The 13,874-nt window shown below is 36.5% G+C and overlaps 1 protein-coding gene across 2 annotated transcripts; it reads left to right on the forward strand.

The window, feature by feature from the left end:
• The first annotated feature begins 1,785 nt into the window (after nucleotides 1–1,785).
• On the forward strand, nucleotides 1,786–13,842 carry bdh2 (3-hydroxybutyrate dehydrogenase 2). Of its 2 annotated transcripts, none has more exons than XM_042485741.2 (10): nucleotides 1,786–1,913; nucleotides 5,381–5,471; nucleotides 7,866–7,944; nucleotides 8,964–9,060; nucleotides 10,234–10,342; nucleotides 10,701–10,761; nucleotides 10,903–11,016; nucleotides 12,057–12,115; nucleotides 12,287–12,379; nucleotides 13,504–13,842. In XM_042485741.2, exons 2-10 carry the CDS (start codon nucleotides 5,400–5,402, stop codon nucleotides 13,555–13,557), a joined length of 738 nt encoding a protein of 245 aa, XP_042341675.2. In that variant the 5' UTR covers nucleotides 1,786–1,913; nucleotides 5,381–5,399; the 3' UTR covers nucleotides 13,558–13,842. The 2 variants fall into 2 exon arrangements, with proteins under 2 accessions (XP_042341675.2, XP_042341673.2); XM_042485739.2 differs by having other exon boundaries at nucleotides 1,787–1,913; nucleotides 5,384–5,471.
• The last annotated feature ends 32 nt before the right edge of the window (nucleotides 13,843–13,874 follow it).

Genomic DNA, 13,874 nt, shown 5'->3' on the forward strand with positions numbered 1-13,874 from the left:
CGACCTAATCTTCATGGTTTCTTGCTGAAATAACCTTGATGATATCATACAATTTTAACTGGTCTAAACCAGCAGTCTGAATGAGTACCACTCATCCTGACATGTAAACCGACCCTGTGTAAAACTGGTGGAGTTCCCCAAAATTATATAAAGAAAAAGAAAAACATTTGCAGTCATCGTACAAAAATACAAACTATAAAGAACATATATACATTTTTATTGTAAGTCAGCAGATCGAGTGTCAAAAAAAAAAAAACCCACAGGCTTCGAATTGGATTATCCCATTAAATGGGCGTTATCAGTTACTTTCTGCACTATAATTTTAGTGTAGGGTCCTACTTGGTCATTTGCAGTGGTTATTTGAGGCCTGAATGTATCATTTGTTTTGAAGAAATGCATGAGATTTTCAGTGTGCCTGGGAGACCTTATTGGATCGCTCCTCAGAAAGCAGAAAACCTCTGGGCTCCAAACATACGTGCATAGCTTGCAAGGGCTTTGAATGGGGAAAGTGTTGGCTGGCCCTCCCTGGGGCTACAAAACAACAGGAAATAGGACAAAAGAGATGATAAATGCTGTAGAGACATTTTTTACATTATTATTAATTTTTAACAAGCTAACAGAAACATCATAAAGGGTCTGTGTCACATTGTTTCTTGTTGCTTGAGTGCAGACTTTTTGAAATCTATTAAGAAACACGTGAAATTAACACAGTTGAAATGTTCAAACATCCCTTACATGATGTACTGCATACTTCTACTTTTATTCTCTCTCTCTCTCTCTCTCTCTCTCTCTCTCTCTCGCTCTCTCTCTTTTTTTTTATGTATTAGTATTAGTATTAAGTGGTTAGGTCTATAGTGAGAAATGAATGATTGAAAAAAGTGATGGCAGACTGCTTTTGTATTCAGTCTCGAGCTACTGAGCTCCCAGGTAATGGTTTACTGAACACGGTGTACTTGAAGGACAGCAATGGAAAATATTTGGCACTGAGATTAGAACACACACTGAATCATGAAAAGCAATGAAAGCCTTAGCTTTGATTAAAAAAGCTAATATTCCTAAAAAAGAAGGATATATTTTTTATTTTACACATGCGGCCATTTAGGCTATATAGCCTACCTCAGTTAAAATATTATTTTTGCAAAATATTAACTCTCAGCAATGATAAAACTGGGTCATTGAAAAATGTTTAGTAGTTCTCAAAGGTAAATTTCCAACGCCTGCATGCTTTATTAGCTGATTACACACACAAATGTAAGGCTGTGAGGTGTCAGTGTTGGGAGGGTTAAAGATTACCCTGTTAAAAATGAAACAAGAACTGTACAGGCTAACTATAGTAATTACTTGCTCAAAGTAATGAGAGGTGCTCATTGCATTTTATTATTTTTAATTACCTCTTTAAAATTGTTTGAAACTGGGCAATAAAGCTAATATTTGTCTGGAAATCGGCTATGACAAAAGAAGGTGATCATGCATGGCTGAAAGTTGCAAAGAAACAGGATGAATGTAATATTCCACACATTAACTTTTTACTGAAAAAAAGAGTAATCACCAACATTTAATTCCATATTTTTTCAGTAACCATTACTGATTAGCCTACAGTTACAATTATTTTGTAATTAATTTACTGCAAACAGGTGCCTCAGAAAACAGCTTTTAATACATGATCCAATACAGAAAAGTACAGAAAAGTCTCAGAAAAAGTCGCAGAAAAAAACATTAATATTTAACTAAACCTGCTCTCACATTAAGGACGCTGAACTCTCTTGCTCTCAATTTCATCTTGTCTCACATTACAAAGTTTTGTCATGAACACTTCCGGGTCTTCAGCCAATAGCTTTACAAGCAGAGGGTCACATAAGTTTCTCCTTCTGATCTTGGACGTTCAGACGTTCCGGCACGGACCTGAACTGAGGGTGAGTTTCTAAATTAAGTTTTTTAGGTTTGTGTTTGACTTTGCAGTCTATGAATAGTAGCTGCACGAATTCCACGGTGAAGTTTGACACAGTTTGCTCAGCGACCTGTTGCTTTTTCCCTCTTTGCTGCAGAAGTGAAGTGTAGAGTTGGTGAGGCACGTTGCAGAAACGTGTTATGCAACGATCTGAATCAAAGAAATCACCGCAGGCGTCCGAGGAAAATGTCATTCAGGATCATTTGAATTGTGCAGTCTTGTGCAGCAGTAGAGGAAAGACACTGCAACACGTGTGCACCTCATCAATATTAAACCAACTTAAAATATTATTGCGATTAAGTAAGTTGACATTTGCTATTGACTCGCCCTTGAAAAGATTGCACCCTTATTCTGAGCTTCATATTGAAACCAATGGCTAAACACAGTTGTTCATACATCCCTGAATTCGCATAAACACCACAGGGGGGAAAGACGCTCCTTATAACAGAATTTGCCCGAGAATTATCACGTTTTAAACTTTTCTTCAACATCACATTAATCCAGTGATGGCTCTTTGTACTTCAGTTGGTACATTAGAAAATATTAACTGCAATGTCTAATTAAGCATGCTTTTTGTAGTGCCAATTTGCCAAAATAGGTTGTTTCCGTTATATCTAAGGGGGTGCACTTACACCTGCACTGTTTCAAACGAACTTCGTGGAGCACATGTTGCATCAGTAGATATGTATGTTGTGATTTCAAAATGAAGTTTAGGGTTATTGAATTGCTAAATATTTGCTTTTGAATCACATTACATATTAAGGTTATCAATATTGGGAATATTATACTGCAGCTGTAATTCATATTTGCACCAATAAAGCTTTCATTTGGACTGAAAGCTTGACTTAACAAATAAATATTGCTTAAAATGGCATATTTACATTAATGCATTGACCCCAGTACAGATTATTTTAGCTATTTAATAGGCACTAGTTGGAATTAATTGGCGTACACCCGATTATTACATTTTGTTTGAATGTAGAAACTCGAACATTTTCGAAAATATGAAGAAATGCGGCTAAAATACTTTGCAAGTCACCTTTCCACGGTCTGTCATTATTGCAGACAGTTGAACCAAGGACATTTTTCTGAGTAATGTTCTGCCCCTCTATGAATGTCTCAGTTTGTGGTAATGATCTATTCTGGTTGTTTACCTTTGTATTGCTATCTTGGTCTGTGTTCATACTCTCCATCCCCATTTGTTGTCCAGAGAAAATAAATCTGAATCTAGTTTAAAACACCAGTACAACTTAAAAATACATATAAAGTGGACAAAAGCTGACAACTGTTTCCTCACATCTTCTGTTCATAGCAGCATTTGAACACACTGCATGTGTCTGCACCTGCTTGAGAGGCTATAATAACTATAATATAGTCTATTTTTGTTCAAAAGAACATTGCAGGGGAACTGAACAAAATGTGGCAAAACACATCACAGCACTGTGTGTCAGATTAAATGGCAATTCCAGGAATACAAATTGAGAATAAGTGTGAAGAAAGAAGGCATGTGGCATTGAAAAGTTTTGCTGGTGTTGTAAGCCCTCCATCTTTTCCTCGCTAAGTGAGAAAAGTAAAGGCAGACCTGGAAAAAACTGCAATGAGTGTGTGAAATCACGACTCACTGGGTGAAACAGCTAGCTATCTCTCACTAACTTCTTTCAAATGACAGCTGGTGAGTGCTGAGGAGAGCAAACACTGCCAGACAAACTGCAAAAAGGACAGGCTAACACACACACACACACGCCACTGTTGGTTTGGTGATGGCACTGATGAAAACAAAACAACTTTGGATTTGTTTCTTTGAAATCTTGAGGTAGTTTCCCCTGTGACTATGCTGTAGCTTCACCAAGGCCAACCTTTGAGACGGTGCACCTCTGGTTCACTTCTGATGGTAATTAGTGCGAATGTTTGTTTACCGTAACTTGTTGAAGGTTAGAATCAGGGGAATGTTGGAAATTGAAAGTTGCATGCAACCACTGTCAAAAAACTCTTTCAGCCATAAAAGGTCTGGCTGCACAGTTTTGTACTGTATTCTCTAATGTTTATTATGGCAAGATATTCTGTAATATTATTTTCTCACGAGGCCTGTCACTGTCAGCTACATGTAATTGTGAGTGAGCTTGTCATAAAACTGACATGAATATTTATGGCCAAGGGACTTTGTAACTATCCGTTACAGAGCACTGTAAAGTGCACAGTAATTAACACTGCTGCCTGATGAATTCAGATGTAAGATGTGATACTTATACCATGTAATCTCTGCTGTAAGTTCAGTGTCGGCCCCAGGGTGGCCAGACGGGGCCACTGATGCCTGGAAAAGGTCTGGGGTTGACACAAGCTGAAGAGACTTTCAAATTTTTTTTACGACTAAAATACATCATGAAATACCCCACTCACAAATGCTAAGGCTTTAAGGTGTCTTAAGGCAGTTACTAGCAAGTGGCTAAATGAGACTACAGCGCATCACCACATCGAGCAATGCCAAACGCGGCTTTGCAGCCCTGTAGCAAGGGCGATGTGACCGTAATGTAGTTTGTTTACAGCCTAACATTAGCTTTTTACTCCTGGCACTTGCATTTAGGCTTCAAACATCCTGAAAGTGGTGTTCATTTGTGAAGATTATCGTGCTGAATAAAATGTGTATCTATCAAAAATTGTTGCAGAGCTTATTTTCTGCAGTGATCCAAAATCCAATAGAAAAATCCCATTTTTTGATGAACCAGGGCAACATTAGCTTCCGCATTAGCCTACAGAAAAACATCATCCCTGGGGCACTTGATAGATTAAGTTTGTTTTTATCTCACTCCCTCTTCTGTTTAGCCCTTTGTTTACTTTCTCCACTTCCATTTCTCTTCTCATGCACTGAACTGAACGGAAAATCAAAACACTGATTCAGCATGCTAGATTGGCTAAAAAAAGGCCGACCAGGCCAAGGAGGGCCAACTTTATGTGACACACTGCAAAGACAAGGGACACAGACACTCACCAGTGGCCCAACATTGATTGACGGCTGACAGTCTGCTTGGTGTGTCAGGGCCTCTAAACACAGTACTATCGGCCCCCAGTTATTTTTCCGCCAGGGAGGATGGTGAGGGGGTCAACAATTTGACATTGTATTGATTTTGTAATGCTTAGTAATACATGTGCTCATGTGATACAGTTTTTCTTTGAAGCTGTAAGTCAAATACAACAGAACAGATACACAGACATTACAACAGTAAACTGGTTATTTTACATAAATTTGCTGTATTGAGTATTTATCATTCATTACGGCAAACTTTCAGTTTAAATGATCTCTCATAAACACATTTTTGAATATCTAATGAATGCTCAGTGGGAGATATTTAATATAAGAAGGAGAGGCTTTATCATCAAAATAAACCTGTTGTTATTGTACAATACCCTTTTTTCGTTTGTTTGTTTTGTTCACAGCAGCAGTGAAAGGCACACTATGGGCCGCCTCGACGGGAAAGTGATTGTGTTGTCAGCCGCCGCGCAGGGGATTGGACATGCTGCAGCAATAGTAATGAGCTTAAATAAGAACTTCTCACTGATGCATTTCTTACCAAATCACAGATGAAAAATTGTTTATTGAATAGCTTGTGGTGTCCAGGCAGTGTTTATTTTGACTTCATTACATATTTCAACAAGTTTTTGTGTCACACAAATTGAAGATTTGAATGTTGCTGACATCTTGTCGTATTTCATATCTTCTCTAAATCCATTTTAAAGTGTAAAAGTGCAGCACTACAACAATATAGGTGATCCAAAACACTTTTTTTCCAAATTACTTTGCTGTGTGCTGCTATACACCTAGTTAAGTATTAGTTTTACCCCTTTTTATATTCTAAACAGGGTAAAAAGCATAATTTCATTAAGAAATATAGAGGATTTAGTCAATACATAATGTAACTGAAACAACTTCTTCCACCTTACTTGAAGAATACACTTTCTGTAGTAGCCATCAGTTTACATGCATGTGTAAATAACTGAGCTGTAAAAGTGGTTCTAAAAATGATGTTCACACGGGTTCAGGGCAGCACAATCCTCTGTATTACAGGGGTTTGTTTTTTGTGTAGTTTGCAGATATTCAAATACAGAGAGATCTATTCATGTCTCAGGTCATTAGGTTCCAATCACATGGTATTAAGTTACATATGGTGTAAGGGATCGATTGAGCTTTTTCCATTTAGACTTAAAAAGGTGTATTAAGCTGATGCGGTCTGCTCTGTGTTTAATGATGCGGTCACTCCATCAGCCATTAGCTGACCGGAGATGGAATAGATTTAAAGTGATGGTTGAAAGATTCAGGTTTGAATTTTGACCATTTTGTCTATAGATAGGTGATGATGAACTCTTAGTGTCAGTACTATGCCCTGAATTATTGTCTGAAGTCAGAGGAAGTGACTGTGTGCACTCAGGCAGCCTTTTTATAGAAGAGCTTTTTTGCCTATCACTGTTTCCAACCTTTGGAACAAAACAGATTTCAGTTCATTTTAGAATTAAAACATACTTTTTGGATCATGGGATCCGACAAAGTATTCTAACTTTTTCTAAAAGGGAACTCTTGGCTGCAAGGTTTTTTTTTACCATGATTATTTTGTTTAAACCTTCATGTAAACAGATTGAAACCAAGTGAGATATAATCTCAGTGGAGGCCTGGCCAAGAAGGCAGCAAACTAACCTGAGAATGCATCTGTTACATACATACAATAACATACAAAATACATCATAAACAGTACAGAATATAAAAACTACTGTCCATGCATCAAAAGAAGATGAAGGTATACAGATAATGTAAAATACATACAGACAAAAAGGCATGACGACATGCTGAAATTGTTATGCCTTGTAGCAAGAGCAGTTTGTGGTAAAGACTTTTATTAAAGTTTATTTATAACTGGTTAGAGATAAGAGGGTCTTGATTGAATCCAGCTGGAAGGTCATTTCAAGTAATAATACATATTCCTTATATCATCCACAGTCCACATAAGTGGCTCCTTTAAGTGTAGACAATGACTTGATCTAAGATTGTAGGTATCAGAGCATATGTAATACAAGGATAACATGCCTTGAATGGCCTTGTTTATTAAAGGGATAGTTTAGATCTTTTGAGGTGGGGTTGTTTGAGTTATTTATCCATCATCAGTGTATTACAAACAGTAGATGTCAGCTGGCACGCCCCCAGTTTTGGAGAAGCAGGTTGGTGTCTGACATAGAAGCTAAGCAATGCACTGCTGTGGATGGGGTCAGCAGTAAAACATATTTTAGCCACAGAAAAAAGTCCAATCGAAAAAAAATCAGTATCAATGTAAATGCACAATATATTAAGAAATTTTTCACTGCTTTACCTTGCAGTTAGACAGCAATTTCCAGCAAGGAAATTAAGTTCTCACATTTCTTTCTTTAAAGCCAGAGTTAATTTAGAAAAAAAACTGATTTAACATCATTGACCACATGGGCTGCTGGTCTACCACTTCCTCTGTCAGTTGGTTTTTTGTGTTATTGTTTGATATGGGTGTCTCAAAGGTAGTTTAGAATCACCAAAAGACAATAGCACAATAACACAAACTCACTAACTGATGGAGTTAGCGGTAGATCAGCAGCTCCTGTGTTCAGCTTGCCAAAATGACTTTTTCTCAGTGGAGTCTGGTGGCATTGACGAGAACATAGATGTGGAACTGAAGACATTAACGTTTTCCCTGTTGGAGCAGGCTGTCTGATCTGAGGTTAGGTGGTGAAAATACTCTCAGTATAGTGTACAACCCTATTTCAAAGAATCCAAACTATCCCTTAAAAATAAACTAGTGCTGCATACTGCGCATCATAAGTGAAGATCCAACATCCAACTAGGTTGTGCAATGATAGGAGCAGGCATTATGAAACCACTTGGTACTGACTGAAGTTTTTCCTATAGGCATTTGCAAAGGAGGGAGCTCAAGTCACAGCAACAGACATCAACGGAGAGAAGCTGAAAGAGCTGGATGGGATTCCAGGTGAGATTCACTTCTGTTGGTGTGAGGCCGCCATCTGCTGGGTAACTACTGTGATGTGGCCAGGATAGCTTCGGCATTTTTTTCGGCTTTTTGTCAGTTTTTTTCCACAACTTAGTTATGCAGTAACCTCTGTAACTTTGAAGCTTTTAATAAGATACATTTGATACATAATCATAATAATAATAAACTTCAGTTGTACAGCACCATTCCTGTCAATCTACCTTTAAATTAAATTAATAAACTATTCCTTTCAGCTCTAAAATGTTATTAAAAATCATTTTTTGCATGATTCAGTTCAGCAGATATGGAATTTTCTTATGACAGCATCATTAAAAGTGAAAATGTAACTTTTTTAATAGTTACATTTTATTTCATTTTTGTTGTATGAATTACAGCTCACTGATGTATATACTGTTTTAGTTATCAACATTCAGGGGACAGTAGACTAATCACTACTAAACCATGCTGTCCCCATCATATAACATTATAAATCATAATGTACAGTGTGCTATGACATTAACTATTGCTTTTTTTATTGATTTTCACAGTGTCTTAAATGTTATGTCCTTGTTACCAACCTTTTTATTTGTTTTGAATTTAGCTGATTTTATTGTTAAACACAGAATCACAATATTTAATGTGCCGGGTTTGTAAGCAGTCAGCAATGAATTCAGGAAGAAGACCTCTTGCACAAAATTGCCCCAGCTATACCAGGTTTGAATAAACACTGATCAACACTCTCGGCTCACTCCACACCTCCTTTCAGGTCATTTACAATCACTTCATCTCTAACTGCTTTCTGTAGAGCTGCTGAGTGGCCAGCAGGAAATGATAGAGGTGGCACAGGAAGCAGCCAAGTGTGAATGTTTGTAATTGAACAAATGTGTTGTCTAAAACTAGTATATCCTGCAATAAAATGTTAAATACTTAGACACAGTGAGGCAATTCGATCTTAATTGTTTTCTAATTCAGAGAGTGTTATTAATAAGCCAAACCTCTTCTTCTCTCTTCAATAACAGGGATCAAGACCAAGATCGTGGATGTGACTAAGAGGGACCAAGTTGAAGCTCTGGCCAAAGAACATGATCATGTGGATGTGCTGTTCAACGTTGCTGGGTACGTTTGCCCTCTTTACCTTGTAGTAGAGTGGTATTATTGATAAACTCTACCTAGAGCATTAAAAGTCCAATCTGTAGGATTTATGGCCCTATAAATCTAATGATAATCTGTTGTTGAACTGCAGTTCTGGGTGACATGTTCCTTCATCACCCATTAAAATAGACAGTGTAATTTATTTTGAGTCAATTCCCACATGCACCATCATGGCGCCGTAAGTATTAATTAGCACACAAACTCCATGGCTAAAAATAGTCCACAGCAAATGCACTATTTACTCCTGTTTGAGTAAAATCTGCTGAAGAACTACAGTGCTTGGATGTTTTAGAATCTGCCTGACTTTTTTGCTTAAAACTATGCTTCATATTTTGCACAGATTTACACTCTCAGTAGTATACGGATGAGGTGTTGACAGTGAGACAGTGAGTGGGTTTGCCAGGGGATTTCTTGACGATAACAAACTCATGGAATATATCCAGCCATATCTTTCGACATGCATAATACATAAATGTTTCACTTGTTTTTCCAGTATGCTGTCTTCACATTAAGCATGTTTATCCATCCCTTGCTTAACTTCATTTCCAAATCCCTATACGTTAAGGTTTAACCTCTACTTGACCTTTTGTCAATCTCCTTAACAAAGGTCTCTAAATTGACACCTTTTAGGGCTCGGTAAAATGTTGAGGCGGTTAACGAAGAATTTAGCATTTATTTTTAGTTTAAAGAAACAGTTCAATCCAAAATCAAAAATAAATATTTTCCCTCTACCAGCAGTGCTATTTATCAACCAAGAGTGTTTTAGTTTGAGAAATCATGCCCTAGTTACTCACGCTAATTCACAGACCCCACTGTGAGCAGTTTTATGTAGGGACTATTTTCTTTCAACCAAACTTGAGTTTTATTATAGTCAAAAGAAGCCAGACGTCTCGACGGCAGTTATCTCACACCAAAACAAAGTAGACTGTTAAATAGCACTAAAGGTAACAGGAAAGATATGCATTTTTAAATTTTTGTATGAATTTTACATCTTTTATCGACCTCTTACGCTCTTCTATTTTGATTCTGATTGAAATATGAGGTATATTACCTCTTAGTAAAGCCATGTGTATGGATGATTACATGTAGTACTGTCCTTTGTCATTTCTGTGTTTGCATGTCCTCTACTGTACACAGGTTTGTGCACCACGGCTCCATCTTGAACTGTGAAGAGGCCGACTGGGACTTCACAATGAACGTGAACGTCCGGAGCATGTACCTCATGTGCAAGGCTTTCCTGCCCAAGGTGACCTTTGCCCACTTTACCAAATACTTAAAGCAGTTCATCTTGTTGTTGAGAGGCTACAATTCTCTCAACTGCTGTAAATTGAGTGACATATGCTTTTCTTTTGTTCTCATCCTTTGTCCGCTGGGATTAGCTGTATTACTCTGAGCCTGTGCCATGATGGGCGGCGACTGACCAATCACTAATCCAGCTTTAGCTGCAAACTAACCAAACTGTCTCAAAGGGGAATTTTAGCTTGGATTGTAGTACACTGTAAATTTATTTGTTACATAAAAATGACCATTGCATGATTTCACTCTGTAATTTGCCAATTATATTCTGTTAACATGCCACCTTCCTATTTTTTTTGTCCCCCAAGATGTTGGCAAAGAAGTCAGGGAACATTATAAACATGGCATCTGTTGCATCAAGCATAAAAGGTAAATGAACTTCCACAGATCTTTTCACTATTAAGTAAAATTAAAGGGACATTAAGTCGCTCAAGTATGACCATGCTCACTGTAATCCTCTTAGCTCAGGTAATTGCTCTGCGTGTGTGTTTATGTGTTTCCTCCACACAGGTGTTGTGAACCGGTGTGTCTACAGCACCTCCAAGGCTGCAGTGATTGGGCTCACTAAATCTATAGCTGCCGATTTCATTGAGCAAGGCATTCGCTGTAATTGTGTTTGTCCTGGTAAGTTTAGATCAACATGCACAACAAAACCTGCTGATTCCTCTTCAAGTGTTACTGAGGCTCAGTATTTTAATAGATAATATATTGTAGATATCCTTGACAACCAGTTGAACTGATGTTCTAGAAAAATAATCTTTTATTTGAGGACATTGTGTATTTCAAAGATATACAGGCCTTGATTTTGTCCCCTATGAAAGTCTAAATAACTGCCATCATTCATTCAACAGATCTGAATCTAACCCCATCATATCTACAATAAAAAAAATATTCAGTGACATATAAAATCTTCCTCCAATTGAGTCAAGTATTTCTAACATAAACCAAAAAAGTACAATTTATTCATTTTTTTAATGAGATGACTAGACTATGAGAATATATTTTACTATAGCATTACTAAAGAATTTACCTAATTAACAAAGTTTATGTTATTACTGTTATGAAATTTTGAGTATTTCAAACATGTTGATCGGCATACTTTAATTATACAGAATTTATCAACAGTAATTATAAAGAATTTGCAATAGTAAATGTGGTAAATTTTATGATCTATAGTTAATTTCACTTATAGCCAATTTTATGTATTTCATTACATCAATTGTATTTTTTTTTTGGTTTACATTAGAAAGACTTAAGGATTACTTAATTCTGTCAGATAGTAATTTAAGTGCTACACAGAATGTATTAATGTTATGTACATAAACTTTGTCAGAATATATTAGGTCAATTCTACTTGTTAATTCTGTTTGTAATCAATTTTGTTTGATTTAATTACATGAATGGTACTTTTTGGTTTATGTTACATGAACGGCGGAGAAAATTGGGTAAATTCTTTGAGGTATAGTTAATTTTATTAATGATACATTTTATTTGATTTAATTACATAAATGGTGCTTTTTGATTTATGTTAGATTAATTTGACTCAGTTGGATGTGTCAAAATAATTGAACTGGTCTAAAGGTATCTGTATTTCTTTATTCAGTATTGTTGTTATAATGAAGGTATAAGAAGATAGTCAATGTTTCTCTGTTATATTTTCTCAGGCACTGTTGATACTCCATCACTGAGGGGTAGGATCCAGGCTCAACCTGATCCAGAGCAGGTACGTTAGGCTTTGATTTACTCTGTCATTTTCTCCAGCCTTAATCTGACAGTAATACTCACATGAGTCATTTAACAGGCACATCTTGTCTTACTTTCCACAAGAAGAAATCCTAGGTATTAAGGATAATGAATGTTACAACTGTAACTCTTTCTCTCCTTAACTACCCAGGCTTTTAAGGATTTCATGGCACGACAGAAAACTGGCAGAATGTGCACAGCTGAAGAGGTGGCGTACCTGTGTGTATACCTGGCCTCGGATGAGGTGAGTGCTTGCAGATAAGTGATCCATGTTTAGTGTGTGGTACAGATAATATATACAGTCAGGTAGAATTTGTAGGCCCATAGCTAACATTAAAGGCATGGAGGTCCAGGTACTTTGACTTTGTTCTAAAAATGTAAGGGGCTCTGTAGCCTAGAGTTGGCATTTAAAATTATTCAGTACTTTTTAGACTCAGTATACTTCAACTTAACGGTTTTTATATCAATAAAAACATACTTACAGAGTTAAATAAAGAATTCTCCAGAAATGTATTCTGGTCAATGCGGTCCTTGATGTGTGAATTAAAATTTACTGACAATATAACTGAACATTTTTTTAAATTTCACCATGTACTATTGAAAGATTTGGTTTCTGTTAGGGTTGCAAATTGAAAGTACTTTCCTTAATCAATTAATTGGTAAAATGAACAATAGATTAATCAAAAAAAATGCTTATTTCAAACAGTACCATATGCATTTTTTTCCTTCGTCAAAGCTAAAAGCAACATATTGCATTACTTTGACAGCATTTCACAGCCTATTGTATAATCACTTAAATTTTACATTTTTGATTAAATTCTTAATGACTGATTAATCGATCGTCCATTGATTGTTATCATCACTATTTTCTGTTTAAGTATTTTGAGAGGGAAATGCTACTCATGACCTCTGTCAAGTGCAAAGGTTTCATTTCTACACTTGGGGGACACACATAAAACTTGGGTGTGTGGGGGTACTCTGCCAGAATATTTTGAGCATCTAACACTCAATGTCCTGCATTTTGGGGGATTTTTAATGCAGCAAATTTGTGCATTATTTACATTAATTTATTGTGTAAATGTCTTTGATTATCCAAAAAAAAGTCCTCTTGTTACTTTAATGTTTTTTATATTTAGGCACAATTGCAAGTTATAAATATGGAAGGGGTTGTGTCCCCTGCCTCAGCCCTGAAATCTACACCTATGACAAGAGAATATCTAAAATACTGGTTATGTCCCTGGGTGTATGCATGCTTAATGTCAAACTAAACTTAATATTCCACAGGTATGGATGTAGACAAAATAATTGTTGATTGGTTAGTAGTGAAACTGTTTCTCAGTGATGTGATGTTTCTCGTCTCTTTCACAGTCTGCCTATGTGACTGGAACAGAGCAAATCATTGATGGAGGATGGTCACTCTGAGAAAACTGTTGCAAGAAAGGAGTGGAGACTGCTATTAAAAAAAAGTACACAAAATCTGACTTTTTTGATTTTGCTATGTTTACTGATTCTGTGGCAGATAATTCTCAACTCAAATCTGTGCAATGTCGTAATGTCAATATGTTTACTGTAATAAATTGACTATCACAGCTACAGTGTACAGGTGCTATCACCTTATAATTAACACCTAACATTTTACAAAGCAATCTATCAATGCGATTTATAATTAAGTATGTTTTAATATCAATTAAAATGTCTTCACAAACACCCTTGAATGGCTTGTGTCTTTGACCTAACTC

This window comes from Plectropomus leopardus, chromosome 3 (genome assembly GCF_026936395.1).
Source record: "Plectropomus leopardus strain MGB_pleo_1.0 chromosome 3, ASM2693639v1, whole genome shotgun sequence".
Taxonomy (NCBI): domain Eukaryota; kingdom Metazoa; phylum Chordata; class Actinopteri; order Perciformes; family Serranidae; genus Plectropomus; species Plectropomus leopardus.